This window comes from Lagopus muta, chromosome 6, assembly GCF_023343835.1.
Source record: "Lagopus muta isolate bLagMut1 chromosome 6, bLagMut1 primary, whole genome shotgun sequence".
NCBI lineage: Eukaryota > Metazoa > Chordata > Aves > Galliformes > Phasianidae > Lagopus > Lagopus muta.
The window spans coordinates 4340846-4366822 of record NC_064438.1 but is presented as its reverse complement, the minus strand read 5'-3'; the positions used below and the strand labels follow the sequence as shown (position 1 = coordinate 4366822).

General features: G+C 44.3%; 1 protein-coding gene across 3 annotated transcripts in view; it reads left to right on the top strand.

The window, feature by feature from the left end:
• Window positions 1–1938: 1938 nt before the first annotated feature.
• The window catches only part of NELL1 (neural EGFL like 1), a 293522-nt gene continuing 269483 nt past the window's right edge, over window positions 1939–25977 (top strand). For 2 of the 3 annotated variants that reach the window (XM_048949311.1, XM_048949310.1), the window contains exons 1-3: window positions 1939–2123; window positions 6006–6134; window positions 24937–25087. In XM_048949311.1, coding sequence (XP_048805268.1) covers window positions 2075–2123; window positions 6006–6134; window positions 24937–25087 — 329 coding nt within the window. In that variant the 5' untranslated portion in view covers window positions 1939–2074. The remainder of the gene's footprint in view (window positions 2124–6005; window positions 6135–24936; window positions 25088–25977) is intronic. The other variant, XM_048949309.1, reaches the window with a different exon arrangement.

Genomic DNA, 25977 nt, shown 5'->3' with positions numbered 1-25977 from the left:
GGGCACAGGGGTTGGGGAGGACCCATGTCATGGAACCTGCTCTGTGCAGAGAGCTTCTGCCCACGTGGCAGGCTATTTGCTGTGCTGCCTGTGGGCTCTGTCCAACAGAATAACAAGCCAGGGATGGTGAGAAGGGAAGTGGTGGAGTCACCGTCCCTGGGGGTGTTTAAGGGGTGTGGAAATGTGGCACTGAGAAATGTGGTCAGTGGGCATGGTGGCGTGGGTTGGGATTGGACTTGGGGATCTTAGAAATCTCCTTCAGCCTTTGTGATTCTACGATCTTCTGTTCGCAACAGAGGTGAGAATATGCCAGGGCATTTTTTTTCTTGTGTTCATGGTGATTTTTTAAATATCAGCTAATCCAGATTCAGGCTAAAGCTAATTACGTTTCTTACAAATCTTTGTAATACCAGTTTAAACTGCATAACCACTAAATGCTCTGCACCAGTTCTGCTTAGAAGTGAAAGCCATAGTGAAACTTCAGTTGTATTAGATTTGATTTTGTGTGTAGATAAACCCTGATTTTGTTATTTCATAAGCACAAATGTAACTAAGCTGTCATGAATTGGACGCATAGCTGTATTTCCTAGAAAGAAATCTCTTACATCAGAGTACTGAGATGGGATACAAAGGTGTGCCTTCACCTGAGGATGTGCCATTGCTTTGTTTTCTTGTTGCTATGGCTACATGACATGTACACATATGTGTGTACAATACACCTCTCCATGCCCGAGGGCTAGCAGTAGTGCTGATAACATGACACACTGAACAAAAGCAAGCTACATTTGAGTGAAGGCTGTTTACTGAAACTGGAGGCAAATGGCTGAAATGCTTCTGGGATGAGCACCCCGGGGTTTCCTGGAGCTAGCAGCCAGGAACAGCTGTTTCCAGTGATCTTACTAAATTAACGATTAGGCAGCCATGCCTTCTGATCACGCTGTTGTAAATGTGCACAATCACAACTGCCCCCTAAAAAGGGAATAGCTTCTATTTTATTTATTTTTATGTTCCTCTTTCCTAGAATCATTTGAGTTGGAATGGACCCTTCCAAGGCCACCTGGTCCTACTCCCCTGCAGTGAGCAGGGACACCCACAGCTTCATCAAGCGTGCAGAGCCCCATCCAACCTGACCTCACATGTGTCCAGGGATGGGGTTTCCACTAAGTCTCTGGGCAACCTTTGCGAGTGCATCACCACCCTCACTGTAAAATACTTCTTCCTTACGTCCAATCTAGTTTTTTATTTTGTTGTTTGTGTCATCCTAGCTTTCTCCAAATGTACACTTTAATATTTTTTTTTGTGTGGGAACTGGCCTAGCTTTGTGTTAAGCAGAGCCTAACCACAGCGTGGTGAGGTGAAAAGGCAAAGAGGAGCCCCCCAACCTTTCCACCAGCTGGGGCTTGATTGGAACTGTAACGAAGCAGGACCAGCTGGGATAGCCTTATGGGAGCTCCAGCCTATCATCTCTAACCCAACTTTAAATCAGGTGCCCAAGGGGATGGGGGGAAATTGTGAGGTAGAACCAATTTTCTCTATACGACTGAGTTGAAATCGTGGCTGGAGAGAAAAAAAGTAGGTGAAGCGATTCTTTAGAGCAGCCATTGGAGCAGCATCTCCGATGACTTGCAAGTATGCTGAAGTGCTTTCTCCTTTTCACGCTTGACGGACGTGGAGGAGAGGGCGGTTAAGCGACTCGAGCAAGGACACCGGGAAGCCCGCAGCAGGGCACGGATCTCCGCGCTACGCTCCGGCGTTCCCGCGGCCTACGGGGCGGCGCAGGGGGCTCATCGTTCTGACTAGCCAGGGGGCGGCGGCCGGGGTCCGCGCTCGGGGCCGCTCCCACCCGGTGGCCGGGCGGCGGCGCTGGCGAGGCCCGGGGGGGCCCGCGCGTCACGGCGGGGGGCGGGCGGGGAGCCCCCGCCGCGGGGGCGTCGGGGCCGTGCCTGGGCAGCGGGCGGAGCCGCCGCCGCTGCCGGAGCCGCTCCGCGCGTCGGAGGCTGCGTTCGGCTCGGCTCCGCTTCGCAGCAGCTGCCGGCAGGGAGGGAGGCAGGCGGGCGCCGCCCGCGCCGCGCCGATGGGTCTGTTCCCGCTCCTCTGGGCGTGTGCGGCCGCCGCCGGGGCAGGTGAGGGACGGGACGGGGATGCGGGGCCGTCTCCCGGGGGAGCGCGGCAGGAGCCCGGCGGGTGGAAACTTTGCGGGGGGCCGTGAGCCGAGCCTCGGCTCTGGGAGCTGCGGCGGGGAGCAGCGGCTCCGAGGGCGTTGGTGTGGGCGAGGGAAAGTTTCGGGGCGGCGGCTGCGCCCCGCGGGGCTGCGAGCCGGGAGCAGCGGGGAGGGCTGATCCGGCGGCGCCGTGCCCGGTGCCGGTCGCGGTGCAGCCCGTGGGGCCGCGGTGCCGTTTCCCCGAGGAGCGCTGCCGGAGTCTGTTCCCGGCGGCGGCTTTGTTCTCCCTTTTATCCCGAGCGCACCCTTGCTCGCCCGGGGGACGTTTCCTCGCTGGTGTCCGTAGGTGTTCTCAGGGAGATTTCCCGGTGCGATTGGCAGAAGCGCTGTTTTAAAATTGTTCTTAGTGTTTTCCCATTGACGTTCGTTGGTTTTGAGAGGCGGCGTACGTGGAATAGTTGGGAGAGCGTGCCGATCGCCCTTTCCTAGCAGCGTTCCCCCCAGCAGCGCACCCAGGCGCTTGAGGTGGTAAATAGGAGCCCGAACTCTCCTGCTCGGGATTGCGAAGCTGCTCGGAAAGTTCTTTGTGTGCAACAATTACTGGTGGAGCTGCGGGAGGGCCGTGCGAAGTGCCTCAGGTGGAGATTCCACTTACCACCTGAATGATTGCACATGGCTGTGGGCACGGCTGGGCTGTGTCGGCTGTGCTTTGAAAGTTTCTCCGTCCCCAGGCAGCCCGCACACAGCGGGGTGGAGGAAATTCTGAGTGTGTTGCACGCATCATACGGAGCGCGTTAGCTAGCTGGAGCGTGGTGTGATTGCCAGGGCTTGAGTGCTGGTGATAAAGGGGCAAGCAAAGAGTATGAGCTGTCGGAGCTGTGAGGTGGAATTAATTTCTTTTAGGGATTTCCTGGTGACATCACTCATAATTATATGGCTTAATCCTTTAATCTACTCTAGTGCCTTCAATTTGCGTTGGGCCAAATCCACCAAGTCCTGAGATGATTTCTGTGCCTGCCTCCTGAGTGAATTAGCTGGAGTTTTGCTTGTGTAAGCCACTGATGTGAGGGAAATGGCCCAATTACTTTAAATAGGAATTGAAAGCACCGTTGGTCAGGATGAAGCCTAAGCTTTGCACAGCTCTCCAGTAAGGACTTATGGGTTGATGGTTAATTTTGACTTCCAAAAGAAGCAGTGTTTCCAGCCTTCTTTCTGCTGAAGGGAGGCAGCAGAACATGCTAGATGCAGTTGGTATGCTTGTGGAATCCTTTTGATAGAGCATGAGAGACCACAGGGGAAAAGGAGACTTAGTTATGATACTGAAGCTGCTGATTTGTTGTTTATTAATTATTTAACAAGGCTTCTGAGTGCTTGCTGTAGGCTGGAGAGCCAGCACAGGAAAATGACTAAAAATGACAATGTATTTAATGTAACGTTAGTCTTTTGCTAAATAGATGCTGTGACATTGGAAATCATCATCTTTCTTGAAAGCACTTGAAAAGCTGGGAGGGGGCACACTGAAGTTGTCACACAGGATCCCCCCCTGGCATAAATTGAAATCTATGGAGCTGCAGTTGATTGGTACTTGTTGAGCCCCAGGTATCCAGGCTGGAATAAATAGCCTTAACAGAGCAGCGGAGCTTCGGTGATTTATGGGAGTGTCTATACGTGCTGGATGTGGTTTCTGTCCTCACCCTCTTGATGTCAGTGGTGGAGCATTCATTGCCTTTAACGGGGTCAGGATTTGTCTTACTGGATGTGGTCTGTCCTTTCTGTTGAGCAAGTTTTAGTCTCTACTCTGTCTGCCCTCATAGCAGTAGGCTCTCGGTGCTCCAGACACATCTAACATCTTTCCAATTAGGAAGAGCATACTCCCCTCTTGGTAGGGGAGGTGAGATTGTCTGATAAGTTAGTTTGCACAGTTTACAATGTGTGGCTTTTCTCCTGAATAAAATCCTTTTGAAGAAATATTTTTTTTTCCCCTCCTTCTAAAACAACCTTTGCTTTAACATTTTTTGACCAGAAAGGCTGCTCTCTCTAATAATATTTCATTATCTGTGTTTGTGCTGGAGGATCTCAGGTTGCAGCCCTTGCACTGGAAGAGTTGCTGTCGGTTTCTCACAGGTGTTTTTGGTCTGCTCATATGCTCAGCATCGGTTGTAGCCCTGCAGTGCCTGAGCATCTGGGATGGGTGATGACACAGGTAGCACTGAAACTTGATGATGTTGCTGACTACCTGGGAAGTTTTTTTCTTTTCGAGAAGATTATCTGCGTTCATCTGTCCAATTTCAACTTTCTACAGAGTGGTATTTATCCCCACATCCTCATGAAAGCACTGTGTATGTGGACATGTTGATATATTGGCACTTCTGGAGGTTCATTTCTGCCAGTGCCTCTGCATCTTGGTTTTCATTGTAGAGTAAGGTTGATAGAGACCTTTTTAAAACTATCTGTTTTTACAAAAAATGTCTGTGTTTTACTACTCAGCTTACTGTGCAATAGCATCCTCTGTGTTAGCACAGCTTGTTATCAGAAGGCATTTTAACATCCAAATAAAGGAGAAAGTACTGTGGAACAGATGATTTATGAGCAGAATACGTAACTTCTTGTTCATTCTGTACACCTCAGTAATTTTTTTAGAGCCTTTCAAAGAATCAGACTGCTTAAATGATCCAGAAGTACAGTCTTGGAATGCCAAATAAATCAATTTAGACCTGAATGTGGAGTCCACTTAGTGGATATCAATCCAGATGTGTTTCACAGGTAATGTCCTTGCCCCACAGAAGTCAGTGGGAGCTTTCCCGTTGACTTGGCTGCATCAGGCTTTCATTCTCAGAACCTGTTCCCATTACTAATGATGTTAGCAAAAATTTTCATTAGCAAAGTGCTTGGATCCTGCTTGAGGTTTTTGACCTATGTCTCAGGCACAGGTCTCGTGCTATATTTATTACTACATTGAGAAAGATGCTGCGGTCAGGCTGGCCTGTTGCCATCCCTTGAGAAAGGAGATATGTTTAAAAATTCAGTGTACCATAACCATTAAGTTGCCCTGAACTTCTGAAGGCACTAACTTCAAGCTACTTGTGTGTGCATCTTTTCTGTCAATTTCATCGACTCCCCTATCAATTAAAGGGCTGACCAGCCTTTTCTTGGGCATGAACCTTTCTAAATCTAGGTCTGGATTCAGCCTTCTACAGGACATGCTGCTGCAGATCAGAATGTTTAGTTAATGAGCATTTCTTATTTGTCGGTAGGCTCTGGCGTGCTTTCTGGGGGCTGGCTGAGCTTAAATACAGAAGATGTGCTCCATAAGATTTATTGGCTTTGTGACTCACCTAGGGCTCTGTGATTATGACATCTTTCATCCTGGTACCATATTTCCTCCAGGGTCATTTTGTGCAGTTGGGAAAATAGATCATATTTAGGCTGGTCTGTTGGTCTCAGTTCCGTGTGAAGTGTGAGAGGAGTTTCCAGCCCTTGTGTCTCCCTGGAAATTCTGTAGCCAATAGCTGTATGCTGCACATCTCTTTCATCCTTTTGCGTAGGTGCTCATGCTTTTATTTATTGCTTTCAGCCTCAAAAAGATGCCGGGTTAATGTATCAGTTTTGTGATGTTTCAAGTTGTGTATAATAAAAGCTGTGAAAATGAAATAGTTTAATTGAAAGATTTGGAAAAGAATATTTTTTTTTCTTGCAACAGAATTACTGTGTCTTCTAAGTAATTACTGTATATGGGATGTGTGTGTAAAGATAATGGAAATGCCTACACTAGGTATTCTTCTCCATGCTTTTCATTATCTGATTTGAAATAAAAATTGATCTAACTCTGTCTCCCTCATCCCAGCTGTAGGATTTGGAATGGATCCTGACTTACAAATTGATATCATCACAGAACTGGATCTCATGAATACAACCATTGGGGTAACACAAGTGCCAGGACTGCACAATGCCAGCAAAGCATTTTTATTTCAAGGTAAGACACGTGTTCTTGACTCTCTTTCCCCAATTCTGTGTGAGCTCACAAGAGCTTTAATGCCCGAATCCCTGTAATAGTGGTCTCACTTGTCACTTTCTTTTGCTCAAATACGTAAGGTTTTGGTTGGTTCTTGATTTTTGTGTGCTGCCAGGTCACCAAGGTTAGCAGCCTCTAGAGAAGTTTTTTTTTCTGGTAGATTTATGACACTCCCCAGTATTTTTTTTTTCCAATTAAGCGTGTCAAAATGGTTCCAAGGTATAGACTGTTGTATTCTTGGGTACTTTCTCTCTGTCATTGTACACATGAAAGAGACGCACAGAGCTGAAGCTGTGTAGACAGGAGAAGGCAGATAATGTCTTGACACTGGTTAGTAATGTGTAGCCTTTCATTAACTGAGAACCACCAAAGTGAGAAGATCAAACTGTATTGTGTTTAACTGTCAGAACTAAGTACCCGTCACTTTGAAAGGTGATTTTTCATCCAATATTCTAAGATAATGCTTGAGAAACATTTTTATTTTTAATGGAGTGAAATGCAGGATGTATTGGGAAGCTTTTCCAGAAGCCCAGATTAAGAGAGAAAGTCTCATAAGAGGGACACTTATGTCACTAGAGATTAACAAACATTAAGATGTGGGTAGGAGCATCTGTTATGGAGAATCCCTCTGTTTTTTGCCTGGTCAAGGTTAAGTGGCAAAGCAGACACTTCTGGAGACCATCTCAGATCTTGTTAATCATATTTCCAATCTTCTATGCTGAGTAGTGAATTTTCACTGTTTGCCAGATCAGTGCCCAGAAGATGGGTGTTAATTTAATCACTTAAAGTTACCAGTAGTTTTTCATTTGATATGCTTGACTTCATCTGTAACACAAAAACCAATGCTGCAGTACAGGGATTCCTCCAAAGACTGCAGCAGTGGCCTGACAAACTTAAATTACTTGATTATTTCCAACTGCCATTCTGTGCAGCTAACAGCACCTGTGCTGATGAGCTCTCATAGTGAGATGTTACAGACTTGGAGCTGTAGCTGTAGGGAAGATGACTGAGATGTGGGTTGTTTTTTTTTTTTGGGGCAGGGGGGGGGACACTGAGACTGAATGGTGTAAATCTTATGTCTATTCAGTCCTGTTTGCCTTGAAAGGCTGCACCTGCAACTTACAAACTTTAGAGAAGACTGACTTAAAAAAAAAAAAGTACTGCCTGTAAAGCTCAATGCTTCTGTGAACATCTGTTTTTTAATGTCCGCTCACGTGAACAAGAGTTCATGATATGAAGTGAATATACAATTCAGAGTCCGTAATTAGCTAAGAAAAGCTTTTTCTAATTCCTCCAGCAAAAAAAAAAAAATAAAATCTTTTCAATGCACACAGGAATAGTCTTGTTCTTGGATATTGTTTATAGTATGAAAGTTCTTGGAAGATGGCATAGGAAGTTACTGTCTTCAGGTGAGCTCATCAGCCCTTGAGCTAGGAAAAGACTCAAGACCTTTGGAATATTGCTCCTTCCTGAGAGAGATCTGTGAGAGCTCTTTTGCTGCTGCTGTTGGATAGGATGGAAGTCTGTGGCTGCCTGCTGGCTGCTTCCCTTCTTGTTCCTGTCTGTTATTTGTTAAATGTCAGCAGCTGTATGAAGTCTTATTTAGTAATGGAGGTGACTTACTTTACAGCTACAGTTAGGCTGTGTGCCAGGTCCTTTGGCTGGAACCGGAAGGTACTTAATTTCAATTTTTATCTTGCCATACCCTAAGACTAGTACAGAGCCCACAGGGATGTATGGGCAACTGCTAAGCATAGGTTGGAAGAAGTTGTACTTTCTTTCCCCACAGAATTTCCCAGAAATCCAGCCAACGTGACAGTCCTGGGGGAGAGAAAAGATTGAAAGTCAGTGCTTACTTGAAAAATGTCTGTATCCTGCTGGATTTGCTGCTCTCTTTCAGCAGAGCTTTGCTCTGATCAGCTCTTACCAGATGTTAGTAGCTGGTATGTGCTGTGCCTTGCTGCTCTCCTGTCAGCGTGTGGAGCAGCAGGCAGACGGGCTCCCCCCACACCTGGCGGGCGGATGGCTGATAAGGGCACCTCATTAGGAGACCACTTCTGTGCTTTCACTGCTCAGAGTCTCCTAGTTCAGAGAAAGAGAAAGTGATTTTGTGAGTTTGTTGTCTGGCATGTGGTTTTCACAGGGCAGTTCTGCCTGCTCCTCACCCCCACTTTGGCTGTGTCCCTGCAGCAATGTAATAGGGCTCTGAGCTTAGACAAATGCTCCCCAGGGAACATTTTCTGTCTTGTAAGATGTTTTTCCTGATAGGACTTTGCTAGAGCTGTTCAAACTGGGAGTGTTACATTGTGCATCCCTGCAAGTCTAAATCAGTGAGGTAGAGAAATGGTAACTTTGCCCCAGACCAGATTGCATAGCGCTGTAGTGAAAACGTGAATCGTTTTCCCTAGCAAGGTTCTTCCTGTGTGAATTAAGCTCATTGGTGCTGGAAGCTTTATGAGTTTTGGATGCTCAGTTGTATTTAGAGGCAGAAAGATAAAAGGAGCAAGTGCACAGTAGGAAGATAAATGACTATCTTTAATTTGACTTTTTGATCGGTGGCATTAGCTCTCTTATAGAAGTACTGTTTGTTACAAAACTTCTGGAGATTGACCTCAGGATTTGATGTATCACAGAGGAAATGTAGAATGACTTTTCCCCTGAAGTCCAAAGCTACCTCAATTGTAGCCAGTGCAGTATTCTGATTTTATAATACTGATAGTAAGAGCTGAAATTCGGATTGCCATGCAAAACAGTTTTACAGGCAAAGAATTAAATTTAACTCCATTGCAAACTGTGTGACAGCATGACAGAACCAAAGTGGCAATTGAGAGATGTGGGTTGCTTTTGGACAAGCAAATCTGTTTCTAATTCAGAAAAGCATAGAAACCTGCAATTAAGTGCAGTCATCTGAGTGGTCCTATTGGGATTTTTTCTTTGATTATTTCAGCTTGATATTTTTTTTTCATTGATAAGTTCCGTTACTTGGACGTTTCAGTCCCGTTCTCTATGAAATGGGGATGAGGGAATCAGAAAAGTGGTGTAGGTGCTGACAGCACAAATTAGATGATGAAATTTAGTTTCTAACTCACAGTTGCAATTGTGCAAACAGCATGTTATCCCTAAAATTGTGGTGTCTTATTTGTCATTAATAATTGAAAGAGTAGGGGGGAATAATTGTCGCATCCAGTCTGCTTATTCTAACAGAAAAGTTTAAAAGAAGGTGAGGGGAAACTCATGACTAGAGTGCTCTTGGGGAATGGGATCCTGTGGTCCTGGTGTCCAACTGCACATCTTTTTGCCTCCAGCCATGAGTTTGAAGAATTCAGGGAATCAGTTTAGGGGAGTGGGTGGGAAATCTAACCCAAAGAAATGTATTGGAAGTACTGATCACCCCCTTAATGCATTACAACAATGTCTTACAAAGATTGCATGAAACACCTTTGTGAATACTATCTTGGCAACAAGAGGAAATGACACTGGAGTTACTATAACAGGATTATGGTATACGTTCTAGTATGTTAAGAAGCACTGAGCAGTGAATATCCTGCTTAATGGAGCTCAGTCCCATCCTATACTTCAGATAGCAGAGAAGCAGGGCTTGCTTTGCCTCCCTCAGGGGGGAAACCTCAACCTGAAGGTTCAGAAGCAGAGAAAGGCTTTAGTTATACATAAAGCCTGAGGAGGCACTTAGCTGGTCAGCTTTTTCCAGAGCTTTTTTGGGCAGAGTGAGCCCAATCTTTAGCCTGTTACATTATGCGATTACCTTAATCAGTGACTTTTGTTCAGCACTCAGTTCTCATTGTGGAAGGAAAATTTTATTCCTTTTACAACCTGTCAGCTACACTCATTTCTTTCTAATTCTTCTTCCCTCAACACCTCCCTTGAACCTCTTTGATAGAGGCTTAAAGTCATTACTTACAAAGCAGTTCCCACAAGGAGTTGATTAAGGTTTTGTTTTTCTCCTTCCTACCAATCTGGCAGTATTTTTAAACTTGGTCTTTAAATTAGGAACTGTCTTTTCACTCTATGTGCTGTCTGTAGCTCGGAGTAGTTTTGACCACCGCCACATACTGTTAAAGGTCCACCTCTATGAAGTCCTTTTTTGCTTTGCTATTTCTTTTACTTGTATTAAACAAGCACTGAATTTGTAAGGGAAACACCTGGCCTGTGGCTCCTGCGGCACAGAGTTCAGCCGTGCTCCTTCCTGCTTTGTATTGGTTACTTCTGGCTTCTTTTTCTATACAGCTGTATTTTCCTCTGACAGGAAAGGAGAAAGAACAACGGGTGTCTTCGAGCATAGAGCACTGTTTTGTGAGGAAATCTTGTTGAGTTCCTGCAATGAGAGGGTCATCCTGCTTCAGGTGGAAGGGAGAGCAGGGCTGCAGGGCAGAGGTGCCTCTCAGTATGCTCCTGGGAGCTTCCAGAAGCAGCGCGTTCCTCCCTGTAGCTATTTTCTCTCAGGATGTTACGGATCCCAATTTCTAGACAGCTCCCTTCTTGACTTGCTAATTTCTCTCTCAGAGAGTGAAGGTGTTTCCAGACCCCTTTGAAGTTGAGTTTTGGAGCTGAATGTGTTGCTTGCTCTTAATACAAGGTAATCATCCAGGGCCATTGCTTCATGCTATCTCTCCTGGGATGTTCATAGCAAACAGGAGGTGCAAGCAATGTCATTTTTACCTGGCAGAAAGCAAAGCAGGGGAGGGCACGCCATGGGCACTTCAGCCCGGCTCCTCCTTCAGCTCTGAGGAGCAGAGCACTTCTTTCACTGTTGTCATGTGGGAGAGGTTTGGGACACCAGTGGTGCAGAGGTCTTTCCCTCCTGCCTCCCACTTGTGCTTTGGAAGAGGGGCCTTTATTGAGTTGCTTTTATTTATTGTTGGGTACAGCTCTTCACTGGCCTTGGCTGGCAGCTGGGTGCCTGCTTAGCCCCCCCCTAGCTGTTGTTTTTGCGCCTTTTTTTTCCTACATGTTTTCCTGAGGTGCCAAGAGTGCTCTGCAGGGACATTTGCCACGTCTGCTCACAGAGATTCTCCTCATAGCATCTCTGCTGCCAGCACCTCAGCACCTGGCATGGATCTGTGTTCAGAAGTGGGTTTTGCATTTTTACCCTCTTTTTTTTCCTGTTTTACCCAAGTGCAGAGTTGCAGTATGAGAGTTGCAGTGTGAGAGAAATGAGCAGTGGTGAAATACAAATCGTTTGTGTGAGTGAAAGCATTGTGCAGGCTGAGGTGCAGGCCTGCTGCCCTGAGCATGCGGTAGTGTTTCCAGTATCGACCATTTCTGCTCTTTTCACTGAGATCTCCTCAGGTTGGATATTAGGAATTTATTCTCAGAAAGAGCAGTGAGGTGCTGGCACAGCCTGCCTGGGGGTCTGTCATGGAGTTGACCAGATCAATCTATGTTCGTGACAGGGGCGACAGGCCTCTGCCCTCCCCCCCAACCCCAGTCCCACAAAAATGGGAAGGAACAGGGGGGGAGGGCAGAGGCCTGTTGCCCCTGTCATGGACATAGATTGATCTGGTCAACTCCGTGACAGATTTTTGGCGCCCAGCGTGGGGCAGTGACACTTTAATACACCATACACTACATGATGTTTTGATGTGGAATACTGAAACCCAAAAACAAAAAAAAACATAGAGCCATGACAGGATTGGGGGGTCACCATCCCTGGGGATGTTTCAGAACTATGGGGATGTGGTTGGTGAGGGTGGATTGGGGTTGAACTTGGGGATCTCTGAGGTAATTTCCAACTGTAATGATGCTATGGCTAACACCAGAGCACATTTTAGGATTTACTCAGAACTTTGGGGCTGCTGGCTCTGTTGGCTGGGGACTGGGCCGGCACCTGGGCTTGGCTGTGTGAGGGATGCTGGTGGGGTGAAAGCTGCTCTGTCAAATGCTGTTAAGAGCGAAGATGCCAGAAAGCTTGAGTGGCTAAATTCACTGATGTGCTTTCATGGGTTACTACCTGGATCCATGGCAGTTCTATGGGGAAAAACCAAGCAGTGTGTTTGAGCATCTGGGGGCCTGTTGCTCCTTGGTCACCCTGTCTGAGGGTGATGAAAGAAAGTGCGGCTTCTCCAGCTCATGTCTGTCAGCAGGATGGTGAGCAGGTACTTGGTCTCTTTGAGATTGTAGTTGCTCTCATGCTTTTCACCCTTCTTTCCCAGACTTCTCTGAAAGCTTGAAAAGGAGGGAAGTAAAGCTGGAAATGCAGGGGTATGTAAAGAGCCAGTAATTCAGCTGGGATAAAGGAGCTCTGCCGAGAGGCAGGGAATGATACAGATTGATGCTGGGAAATGGGTGGTGAGTAGCAGTTGGATGAGATTAACAGTGACAGGCAGGGCAAGGAAACTGGAACTCACAGGGAGGTAGTTGGAGGGTAGAGAAGAGAAACAGCTGTGGCAAGGAGCTTGAGGCCAATGAGGGAATTGGTGGTGGCTGGGAGGAAAGCAGTGATGAGTGGTGTGAGGGTGCTGAGGGCAAGGGATGTGGGCACTGGGATAAGGAGGACGGTCACCAGAGATGCGGCCTGGAGGAAGAGGTGAGTAGCTGGAACTGAGGGAAAAACTTAAGTGCTGCAGTCTTGCATTGGGTGGGTAGGGTTTGGGTGAAGGTTTGCTTGCAGTAAGGACAGCAAATTTGGGGAAAAAGCACTGGAAGCTCAGATTTGGCAGCACTGGGTGTCTGTGCTTTGTGCTAACTTTTAACAAATGTTTTTGGAGGATAAAACTTGGATTGTGTGTATTTAATTAGTGACTTGGAGCCTTAATTTTCTCTGCTTAGGTTGTTCACCTGTAAAGCTGAGGTACTAATACCCTTTTCTCTAACAGCAGTGGTGTGAAAAGAATTAATTAATTGCTGTCTCAGATACTGCGCTAGAATAATTAACTTGGTCATGTTCTGCTCTGTCTTCGGAGGAGGATTTAAATACAGTGGATTTACTCTTCAAGGTGTGCCTTGAACAATAAAAATAAGCCAACATCCTTATTTGTTAACAGGTGTTACTTGCTGTTTGTTCTTTGCTTTGTGCAGTGACTGAGGCAGGGCCCCTCTGGAAAGCAGTGTGTGATCCTGCCATTGAGGTTGGTGCTGTAACGTGTTCCTGCAGGGCTGAGCAAGGTTTCCTCTGTGGCTTCAATACTGACACCTGCTTAACTTCTTATTTATGTTTGTTCTTTCAGTATGGCTCATGTTTTAGTTTTGTGTAAGTGATGTAGTTGTGTGTTTTTTTTTTTTTTTTTTTTTTTTTTTTGGCAATGAAGAAATGAGCCTAAGGGGTTTATGCTTTCTGCAGAACTGACCACTTTCAGTAGAGGGAGATGATCTGGAGTCATGGTACAATGAGCTGGGTAGAGATGAGTGAACTGAATCATCAAGAAAGGAACAGCTACTTGAGACCTAAATATTGAACGGTGCTCTCATGCTCTGAAGTTAGGCAATCTGCTATTCCCTTTGCCAGAGCTCAGTCATGGTTTTTAAGATGCTTCTGTATACCTATCCAGTGTTGGCTGTTTCCACTCCTGTCTCAATTTAAATTACAGCAAAGCAGCCCTAAGACTAAAATGTATCCCACATACATGAAAATACAGTTTGTAAATCCTCACAGACTTTCTTATTCATTATACTCATTTTAACCCCTCACCCTCCTAAAAATAAAATACAAGCATAATCTAAAATAGAAACACGGCCATACAAAACTACAATGACTGATTTCCAATTTTTTTTCCATCCTGAAAGTTGTCATCCTCCCTTCTGTTATACTTGACATTTTTTGGATTTCCCATCATGTCTCTAATGATGAGGGAAGAATTCTGAGCACGCCTTGCCTCTGCTCTTGGCAGTTATTTTTGCTTTGCTGGGAGATAATAATTGTTCTCCTTGTCTATCTTCATTGCTGCCGTGGCAAGTACAGAGGGACATGGAAGAAGCACTTCAGTATTTCTGTAGTATGCTAAAAGCCTGCAATGCTTCTGGCAAACTGTTGACAAAGTCCTGTAAGGAAGATAAGCAGAAAGAAAGCAAAAGGTCTGTACTCTTCAGTGGGTGGGGAGAGGGAATGGAGGAATTGGTTTCTGGCACTGCTGGTAAATGTGACACGCTTCCCCCACTGCATGAGCAGCTAGGTTCTTAAAATGAGAGGAGATCAGTTTAGATAAAGTGAGAATAACAGTTTGAGTTTCTTGTATCTTCATCAGAACAGAAACACAACAAAAATGTCTTTTCCACCCCTCCCCCCAAAAGGATATGAGTGACCTGATACTCCTTAGTCTTATTATGCTGCGCATAATCGGGTTTTATTAATTACTTATTTAGAAAATGAGAATTACAGTATGGTAAGAGTACCATTCTGTGATGTTCCACAGAGCAGGTGTGTGTGCTAGTGATAGCCCTGGGAAGTTGAAGCGATGCGGGGTGGTTACTGGAGTTGTACCTCTGCCCAGGGGTGGAGAGCCCTGCACATAGTGCTGCAGGTCTGGCTTGTGGGCCAGGTGCTGGGAGAGCTGAACAGGAGCATTGCTTGGTAAAATGGCTCATGGAGCAGAAGCACTGTGTTCTCACTGTAGACGGTGAAGCCTTGTGTCCTTTTATGGGTGCTCTGAGCCCCAAGAGGGGTCTTTAGATTTCTCAAAACGGTTTTAATGGAAACATGTTAATGTCTGTTTGAAGGGAATATTTCTGTTTGCTCTGCTTAATTAAATGAAAAAAGACACGTGATGATGTTTATTTTCTAAGATTTTGTATCTTAAAAAGGTACACAAAAGCAGATACAGACTAAATGCAAGAGGTGGGCATGGAAAACTTCCTGCAGTGAAAAGCCCTGCTGTCTTCAACTACCTATCAAGAATAAAAATTAGATGCTAGTTGAGACCTCAGCCTGCTTCTTCTATGCCAAACTCTAGATTAATCTTGCCACCTGCAGTGTGGGTGTATAAATGACACGAGGGGGACGTTTTTTCCCTCATTTTTCATTTTTGCCACATAAATGGTGAGAAGTAATCATGTCATACTGTGCTGGTTTATGGCACTATATCATGTGATTGCTTTGCCTTTTGTGGCCTTTTCAATGATACAAAATGCAGAGCATTAGTAGTGTGGGTTTTTGTTTTTTTTTTTTAAGTAAATGGAGCAGAAGATTTTGGCACCTGGTGTCCAGTAAAACGTTCATTAAATCAGTAGTTACGTAGGCTGCTTACCTGCTAAAACAGCCAAATTGATTCTAACTCTGACAATAGAGGGGCCTGTGAATAGAGGGGCAGTACTCTATCTGAGGGCTGGTGGTCTGGCTTCCTAAAATCTCTCACTCCCCATCCTCCCAGCCTGTCTGCTAATGTTTCTGGATGTCCCACTAATCCTCTCTGGTATAAATAGGAAAAAAAAAAAAAATAAATCAAAAGTAGTACAGGATGACTGCAGCTGCAGGGATTGCTCTAGGTGCCTGTGCTCCCCCCGTGCATATGGGTAGCTTCTACGGTTGAAGCTGGGAGTTCTCCAGTTGTGGGAACAGATGATTCCTACAGTGGCCAAGTTGGTGGTGTTAAGGCAGTTGTGTTTCTCACTGCTCCTCCTTCTCCTGCCTTTTCCTTTTGTGTTTTGTAAGCTGCAAGGTAGCGTGGATGCCCTGAGAGTGCAACAAGCATGAAACTGGATCTTGGAGGTAAAATACTTGTTGCTTCTCTGATGAAAGGCTGCCTACAGCCGGCGCACAGATATGTCTCTGCTTCTCTCTCTGCTCACTGCCTGTACCACTGTTGGAATTTCAGAGCCTGTTCTCAGGACTAGGGAAAACAACTAAGCCAAGGTGTGTGGGAGGAGAGTGGGCTTGATGCATGTGTCATGGTTTTTGTGGTCTGTGGAGGTCTCTGCAGATATTCGTCATGCTGTTTGAAAGATGAAGCAGTGCAGCTTAGAAAGTGACATTTGGAGTATAAATTGGGAAATGCTGGTGATTTGGAAACCTCATGCACTGGCCTTTATCTCCAGCCTTCCTTGTAGGGGAATTTACTGAGGAGCTGTCAGAGCAGCACTCTGCACTATTAGTTACAGTAGTCTTCTTAGCAAAACGGGGGAAGTTGCTTAGGTTTGCTTCATTGTAATTAATTACAAAACCAGAACAGAATTAAGTTTTTTTTCTTAATGATAGTATTCCTCTCTCTGTGTTAGTCTTTTGTTCTCTGATGCTAGCGGTGCTTTTAATGGTTTTTGATGTCTTGCAAGTACCAGCTTTCAGATGGGATATTCTGCTTCTCTAGCTTTACGCCATCCTAATTGTTTCAAAATGTAGTCATTAAAACAGAAAGTAAACATGATTGCTGGTGTTATTGCTAACGGCAAGAAATGCAAAAAAGAGGGACACATGTGGCAGTTCTATTTAAATAAAAGCTTATTTTCCAAAACAAAGGCTTGTGGAGCAAGAGGGAGCACTTAGTACCCTGAGCACGTTTGCTGTTACGGATGAACCCACAGCAATGGATGCTATCAAAGTTGTCATATTTTATTCATGAGTTGTGGTGTGCTAGGATGAAATAAGAAAAGCGATGCTCAAAATCATAATTATAGTGTAAAAAGATAATACAGTTATTATTGTGGCATTTTTGAAAATTGTTAGAATTCTCAAATAATTCGTATGAAACTTGCAGGGGGAGACTAAGTGTGTTAGCTGTGCTTGTGCCTCTTTGCTGGGGAACTGTGTGCAGGGCTTCACAGAGATGGAATTATTCATATTTGGGGCAAAGGTGTAAACGTGTGCTCACGTGTGTCCCACAAAACAAGGGTGGCTATAACATTCAATATAAATGTAAAGAGGCTGACAGGAGAAATTATACTTGAGCAGAGAGAGGCCTTGACAAATGTTTTGTGGCCCATGCCATTATCATGCAGTTAGTAAATCAAGCAGGCAGCTTGGAGTTAATTTTCTTCAGCAGCAACATGCAAATGATTTTTCTGAGGTAAAGAAAACAGAAGGGAGAATGAATTCATGGCACACATTTGTTTACAAATTGCATAAAGAAAATGAAAAAGCATATGATTTTTAGTAGTAAGCGAAAGCAAAATGCTTTAAAAATAATTAAGCAACTGTTTAGAGTGCCACTGTTGGAGCTTCTGACCACGAGAGCATGTCATCATATACTAACTTTGAACTTGTGGGGTGATTTCACTGCCTTTAGTTGGATTATTCCTGTGATTAAAAGGCTTTACTGGACTGGAAATCAAAACCTTTGTGTGGATGTAGCCAGGTCTGTTTGCTGCCAGAAGTAGCACTGGGCACTGTAATTTCTCTCTGCAGGCAAAGAAACCGAGCCAGAGGCCTCTGTTTTAAGGATCAGCTAACAACTGCTGAGCTCTGGTGCTCAGATGTGCATGCTGAAGGACACAGCCCTTCACCAGGGAGGCGAGTGCTGCTCTCTGAGCAGCCCTGCTGGGGTGAGGCTGAGATCTTCTGCACTGAGCAACTTGGGCTTTCAGCCTCTTCTGCTTTGCTGAGTCTTGGCGTTACTCTGAAAATCTGGGTTGTAGGCTATCTCTGCCAATGAGAAATCAGAATTATTGAGATTTCTAAAATGACAAATCATTCACTCCCTCTGCATAGTCAGTTGACAAAGCTGAGGTGTGTTTCTAGATGGCAAATGCCCCGGGAGGGGGGGGAGGAGGGGGAGGGGTGTAGATGGAGGGAGTGAGCTCAGGGTGCCATCAGTAAAATGCAAAATTGTATGCAAAATGTTACCCTCTCTATCTGATTTTTTACTCCAGAGACTCACCTCCTTATGGTAGCATCCTCATTTAGATCTCTTGTATGTGTGGCTGAAGAGCGTGCTTTGCCAAGTTCAATGTGTGTTACCTTTTTTTTTTTCTTTTTTTTTTTCTTGAGATCACTTCCAATTTTGAGGGGCTGTTGCTCTGAGCTTTCCTGAAGATCTTCTGTAGAAGGGAAGGAAAAGATGACTGGGTTTGCTTTTGTATGAAGCCAGAACAGAAGCTGTATTTTTCGGTGTCTCATTATCCTGTGCGGCAGTGACTCTTAACATTCTCTTAACATTCTCTGAAGCAGAGTGCTGGAGTGGACTGTGCTGTGTCAATAATGAGTCCTGGAAATGAGTGTTGCTCACTAGTGTGGCACCCAGGGCTGCTGGCTGTGTTCAGGCTGCTCCTCGGGACTGCGTTGCTAGTGTAGTTGGTACTCTTTTGAGCAGCTGTTATTTCCAAAATTTGCTAACAGCAGCCTTTATCGCAATTGCAGTGATGCAATATGTTAGCTGATATAGATAAACAGTGGAAAAGAAGTTATAATCAGTGACTCCTGCGCTAATTAACTAACAAGGCATGTAATTTGATTAACTCACATGATTTAAGAGCAGATGATGCACTGTTAGCGGTAGTGTAACTTCTGGAGCATTTCCACCAGCTCTGGTGTAAGCAGTTAATTTAAGGGATCATCCATTTGTAAATAGTGTTGATTTCAGCACGAGTCCCTTGAGGACGAAGTTGAGCCTACTTGAGGAGGTGAGCTTGTGCCCTGTAGCTGCTTGAAATATTGCAAGTGAGGAAAAGGAACTGCCTGAGCAGCAGGTGATGTGCAGCAAGGTGAGTGCTGCCCTCGACAGCAGGCTTGTTGCAAAGCCTTTGGGCTTGCTCGAGTTTCCTGCTTGTGCTCTGTATCCACCAAATGCCTGGAAGGTGGTGTTAGTTGCTGTGTTGTGCGTGCATCCACGCCTGCTGCTTGTCCTTTTGTCATGGGAAAAATGACTGCCGTTTGCCTTGAGTGTTCTGTCTGCCTGCGTGGAGATGAGAAGGGCTCTGGAGACGTAAAGCCTAGATGTAGAGAAGAGGGGCTGCCCCTGCAGTGTAGGCTTTGCTGCAGCTCTCTGCTGCTGTGCCCATTGCGTTGCCCCTGCTGGAGCCGGGACTTGACAAACAGAGGTGGCTTCCTTCTCTCTCAGTGTGTATTAATTTCCAAGTCTTGCACGATATCTGCTGCTCCGCTTATCCCACAGCAGCTTAGTTTCCCCGGTTCAGGTTGAAATGCTGATAAAGCAAACATGAGGCTTAACCTCTCGATCAACAACTTAATTAACATGAGTGTGGTCATTCCAGCCAGTGCTCAGGCTGGGAGAGCTTTCAAGTAGTGAAGAGCCTGACAGTAAGCCCCTGAGTCAACTAACTGATTGGCTGGGGAGAAGCGGTGAGTCGATAAGCAGCGGTTTCACTTCTTTGTTGGTTCAGAATTCCATTCTCCCTGGCATCTGGAGTTTTAGGCCTGGGTTTGCAGTAGCTTACTGGATGGAATGAAATGTATCTGTAATTTTGAATGCTAGATTAATTTTGTTAGGCAAGACCTAGTTTGTAAACTAGTTGTCATTCTGATGTGTGTTTGTCAGTGATATCTTAATGTTTATTGCCAGGGTGGTTTTGCATGCTGCAAAGGAAGAGTTTACATTGCGTTATTACTGTTTTTCCACCTTCTCTAGCAGAACTGCCTTTGCTGTATAGTCATGGGAGCTTACCTTTGTAACATTAGCTATTCACCCTGATAATTGCTCCTTCCTCTAATTTAATGAAAACCCATTAAGCCGAAAGAATAATTAAAATGAGACATCATCTCTGTGGGAGGTTTGCATATTAAAATCGCCAAGCATTTCACTGCAGATGGATCTTATTCTTGAGGAACATTGTCTGAAGCAACATGTAAAAAGTGATTTATAGTGAATAATCATAATTTAGAAAGCTGTGCTGTTGAACATGATTTCCTACTGTTTATTACCAACTCTGAGCGGAGCTAGCAAGGCAAGGGTGAATAAAGCAATTAGCATGTCTTTTTTTGTGCTGGTGAGAATACCTAGCAGCAGAGATGTACCTGTGGGAGAACATCATGCCTTCTGTGAGCCTATTTGGTAGTAGCTGAAGGGGAAGGGAGAGGTTCTGTCACCCTCTTGTCTGGGCTGAGTAATGGTTGGAGAGGAGTGGGAGCAGATGGGCAGCAGGGGCGTCTGGCACTGGTTTTATCAGTTCTTTGATAGACAGTCTATGGGGATAATGTAGGAGTCTGTGCTTTGGTGAACGCTTGCCTTCACTGAGAAGGGTTTTGTGGTGCTGTCTTCTGTTTCCATCCCAGCCAACTTCTGGACACTGCCTCTTCTGCTCTTGGTTCCATCTTGAAAAGCTGGCATCTGAAATAACTTACTCAGCACTCCATTTTTATTTCTGTGTTTCTCTCTATAGAGAGATTTAGCTCTTATTGGATTTTGCCCGTAGCAAGGTAAAAGCCAGTCTGCTGCAACATTCAATTCTTTAATTGCTGTCACTGAGATCCAGACTTTGTCTTGTTGTAGGATTAATTTCTATGTGCTTGTCTGGCGTGATTGTGCGAAGGATGTCCCGAAAGCGCGTTTAAACAAATAGTTTTGCAATGATTGAGGTTACCAATAGAGCTGCATGCTCTTCATTCCCTGCTGGAATAAGGAAGTAAACCAAGAAAGTACTAAAGCAAGGTAGTTAATGACAAACTGTGTCTTGTTACAGAAGACCCGGCTTGATTTAGACCTGCATTTTTAGTGATTTTTTTTTTCTCATGGAAGCATTTAGTGAAGAATAAAGATTTCCCAGATGGATTGGGATTCGTCTTGTAAGACCAGTTGTGTGATTTTCTTTTTCTCCAAGGCCTTGAGCTCCAGTCCAAACAGTCATGTAATTCCCTTCCCTTTTGTACCATGGGTTATGGACACTGAGAACTTTGCCTTGTTAATGTGGAGGTATCTTGTGTTTCTCTGTTTGGCTGAGGAAAGTAAGTTCACTTAATGCTCTGAGATGATTTGTATCTGTTGTACTTGTTATACTTTCAGTCTGTGGGTTTTTTCTTTTAGAAGCATTCTAGTATATTTAAAAAGCCCTCCAGACAGTCAGTATTTCACATTAAGAAAATATAATCACATAGAAGGGCATATGAAAGTTGTATCTGCACTTATTTATTTATTTTGTTTATTGCTGAGATTGCATTATCATCCAGGCATGAAGTGATGTTTCACTGAAGATTACTGTGTAAGCCTGTATCGTTCTACATTATGTAGGAAATATGGCATTTCATTACAAGCAGGCAGTTATTTTTATAGAGAGTGTAAAATATATTTTCCCTTTGGACACCTGCAGTGAGGGGGTGTATGTGTGTTCAGGGTGTTCCTTTTTTCTTTCTTTCTTTTTTTTTTTTTTTTGAGTGAAAATCAGCTTGTAAATAGAAAGCTCTTACTTTAAGTGGATTTACTCCCAATTCATTAGTATGGCACTTCCTGCAGAAGTGATGCAAAACATGAATTGATGACATACCTGGAGATCAGGTTGCCCTGCTGCGCTGTCTCTGAGGCCCTGTGTGCCTCCTTGCTGTGATTCCTCAGGAGGCACGTGAGCTTTAGAACAGCAAGCTGCCTGCACTCTGCCTTATGGATGTGAACTCCTGGATTCCTGTTGAGCCTTCAGGGGCTCCTCTGCTCCAAGGTCCAGTTGCAGGCTATTGAGTCTCACCTGCTGTCTCACTGCTGGGAAAAACCCTCTCTACCCCTTGTTATTATTCTGCCAGTAGATGTTTCTACACCTGCAGTTTTGTCTTTGGTTTTGCATCGAGAGGATGCTCCTGTGCACTGGTACCTCCTTGGCCTGGTAATGAGCAGATTTACACCAACAAGCAGCCCCATCCCTAGAAGGGCATTGTTTGTATGTTTGTTTTTTTTAAAAAAGCTAAACTTCCTTGTTATGGATTACTTTAGAATAGGGTTGCAAAACAGCACCTGAGTAATGTTTGTTATCTAGCAGTTTGGGCCCACATTTTTGGAATTTCAGGACTTTGTATCTATGGCAAATTCTGCTTTTAATCAATGGAGTTAATGTGATGTGCTGTTCATGTTGTTAGTGTATTTGTGACTAAGCACTGGTCTAGAATAAAACATGGTATTTCCAAGCGCTTTTCTAACTGGAGTAGTCAGTTAATTGATAATTCACTGATGAATCTGACTAAGGAGCCTGGTATTTGTATAAAATTTGGTGGATAAATGGTGTATATGACTTTATATCTGGACCATTTATAACAAGAATGTGTTGGGTTTTGCATGACTTGATTGAAATTTTTGCATGTGTTCCACTGACAGCACTGTCTATGCTTTCACTTAACAAAATTTTTGAGAGCTTCAAAGAAGCAATATATTATTTCTGGTAAGTTTAGCACCATTATCAACAAAATTGTGAGATACGAGGGTTCTTAAGCTTCAAAACAAGACAGCAGTCTTTAGCTGTCAGCGCTTGGAAATGTTATTTCTGAACAGTACTTGTGCTTTGGTAGTCAGTACTGATGGATTTTCTGTCAGTGTAGTGGGTCAGAAACCCGCTGTGTGTTTTAAATTGGCAGCCATTAGAAGTGGAAAGTGCGTTAAGTTAGTGTAGTAGAGGATACATTCAGCAGTTGGGTGTAATACTGGGGAGCTTCCTGGTATATGGAATACTTAGTGCTGTGTCTCCTGTGTCAGCTGTTTCAAAGAAGACTAGTAGTATTTGTGGCCAGGAGTAGCACTTGCTTGGTAAGCTCCATGAATGTAATGATAGGCATAATGAAATCACAGAATCACCCGGGTTGGAAGGGACCCCAAGGATCATGTAGTTCCAACCCCCCTGCCTAGCAGGGCCACCAAACATACACATTCAGATCAGGTTGCCCAGGACCCCGTCCAGCCTGGCCTTGAACACGTCCAAGGACGGGGCATCCACAACCTCCCTGGGCAGCCCGTTCCAGGGCCTAACCACTCTCCTAGTAAAGAACTTCCCCCTAACATCCAACCTAAATCTTCCCTCCTTCAACTTAAAACCATTTCCCCTAGTCCTGCTGTTGTCAGCCCTTTTGAAGAGTTTACTCCCCTCCTGGGTGTAGGTTCCCTTCAGGTATTGATAGGCTGCAATGAGGTCACCCCGCAGCCTTCTCTTCTCCAGGCTGAACAAGCCCAACTCCCTCAGCCTGTCCTCATAGGGGAGGTGCTCCAGCCCCCTGATCATCTTAGTCGCCCTCCTCTGGACCCTTTCCAAAATCTCAATGTCTTTCTTGTACTGAGGGCTCCACACCTGGACACAGTACTCCAGATGGGGCCTCATCTTGTAGGTAAATCTTGTAGGAAATCTTGTAGGTAAACACAAAACCTGCTCCTGTTGCTCTGTGCTTTCTTCCATCCCCCTTTCTGTTGGCTGTGGAAACTACTTCTGTTCTTTGAAGCTTTGTTCTCTTCTGATGGAAGTGGTATTGGACAAATAGGTGCTGTAAGGTGGACCTTATATTTATTTATTGGGTGAATTTGAGCCTCTGGCAAAGATTTTTAAGTGATGAGTTGTGATTTTTTGATGTCTAATTTGCAGTACTTTTCAGAGGTGAGCTTTCCAAAGTGTGTGTTATGCGTTCTGAGCATGGAGGCTCATTTGAAGGGCTTTAAGCTGTACGGGAAAAGTTGAGACACCCAATTACAGAGCATGCTTGAATACTCCTTCCTTAGAGTTTGGTTTCAGTCTGTGGCGTTCCCTTCATAGTCAACATTCCTGAGTTTCGGGTTGTTTTCAAGCCAGCTTCTTCTCTTTCAGTTTGCAAAGCCTCAGTTAATGATTCTTTTTCCCCCCCCTCCCCTGCAGTGAAATTCTGAATTGTAAATCTCATCACTCCTTTGTGTATTACAGCACTCATGCTGGGCCAGATTCTCAAGATTCAATAGAGTTATAAGGTTTTCTACCAGCTGAGAATTTGTATTGGCATTTTTGGCTTCAAATAAACCTTTTCTAAAGGAAGCTTGCTAGGCTTCTAATTGGTTGTGACACCCAGGAACTGCAAGCAGCATAGGTCTCATGAATGTGTGACAAAGGCCCAGCATGAGCAACATGACAAGGGGTGGGAAGGTGAAATGCCACAATTTCTGCGCTTTGTCATTTAATCATCTTTGGGAGTGATGATGTATTGTGACTAAAAGGATGAAATAAAAATGGATGTGTTGGGAGATGGTGCATTTGAACCTTCGAAGATGATATGGGAGAAGGTGTGCTGCTGCTGCTTGGGCATGGTAGGGTTAGTGAGACTGGGATATTTCTGGATCTGCCTGGTCACACCACAGTTCCAATAAATATTGCATGAGCTGTCACACTTTGCTTGCTTAAACTGAGAAATCCCTGAAACTATAGCATATTGCAAGCATGTCTTGTATTTATTTCTTGGGCAGAAGCACAACCATGTAGCGTTATTAGCAGTAATACATCTCTGCCTTAAATGGTGCAAGGACAGGTTCCCTCTGATGTACAAGTGGAAAGGCAGTAACGGAGCTGACAGTAAAAACTGAAATTGGAGCTTGGTGAATTGTGTTGGGAGATGCAGTGCTTGAGATTCCTCAGAATTTTGGAGCCTATTTATCTGACTGCAGCATACCTTATTTACAGCAATTTAATCTGGTCACAGCAGACACAAATGGCTTGGCATCCCATTAAAAATTGTCAGAAAATCAGTAGCTGACCACTTGTGAACTTGCCGAAGTGACAAGTGGGCATGCTGACAAGGTGCCATTTGTTTGGGCTTTTTTCCACTGAAGAAATGCAGTGGTAGCGTGTGGTAGATGTTTCTTGGAAATGAAAAATATCAATGGCAAAATGAAAAATGTAATCTGAATCTTTGACTTAGCATTTTTACTGGACCATTGTTCCTCTCCCTCCCACTTCTCTCCCCCCCCCCCCCCCCCTTTTTTTTTTTTTTAAATAAAATCCTTAGATATAGAAAGAGAAATCCATGCAGCGCCCCATGTGAGTGAGAAGTTGGTTCAGCTCTTTCGGAATAAAACTGACTTCACGTTTCTGGTGACCCTTCAACAGAAGGCATCGACTTCAGGAGTTATACTGTCCATCCGGGAGTTAGAGCACAGGTAAGAGAAAATCTTCTCTCTTGTAGTCGTAGTGACATAAAAAGTACTGAGTGTTTGGTGGCCCATTGTGACAATGTGTTGAAATGGTAGATATCAAATCTGACACGTAAGTTAAAGCCTCTTGACTTAGGTTGCAATTGCTGCTACTTGCTGTTTTTTATTTAAATAGGAGGTGTGCATTATTTATGTGTCCTGGTCCCTAAAGTGACCCTCCTTAAAAAAACAAGAGGATAACAGCTAACGAGGTGTAGACAAAATGTCTTTTGGAAATTAATTGTAAAGCAGTTTCTGCTCCTAGTTCATCCTGCACACTTGTAGTTTGCTTTTTCAGGGAAGTTAAACTCCATCTCATGTTTTCTGCTTCACTATGTTTTAAAATATCTTAATATGCTTGCTTTTTCAAGATTCAGCAGTTAAGCTGTTCTTCAAACGTGTGCTTCCATCTGGCGTTGCGGGTTTTTTTTTTTTGCTGGCATAAATACAATATATTCTTATTGTGTGCATTTCTCTTCTTGTCAGTGTAGGAGGCAATGAAGAGGTCTCTTTCATTAGCTGTTACAGTAGCAAATAGCAGTTTCTGTAAAAGCAGCAAAAAAAAAACCCCAGCACTTTTTTGTGGTATAAACAGTATTGATTTCAAAGATGTTTTGATGGTGTAAGGAGTGTATTGTGTCATCCAGTGTCTTGAAAACTTGAACTACTTGTGACTTTAAAAAAAAAAAGTATATATAACTCATAGGCTTGAAGGATCTCTGCATTTGGTTTGACCTTCTGTTGTAATACAAATAACACCGTGTTTTTTGCTTGCTTCTGTTTCAAGTTCAATTTGCAATGTTTCTTCCAAGTTCCTGTTGGTATTTAATTTTGCTAATCATTTCTATGGGACAGAA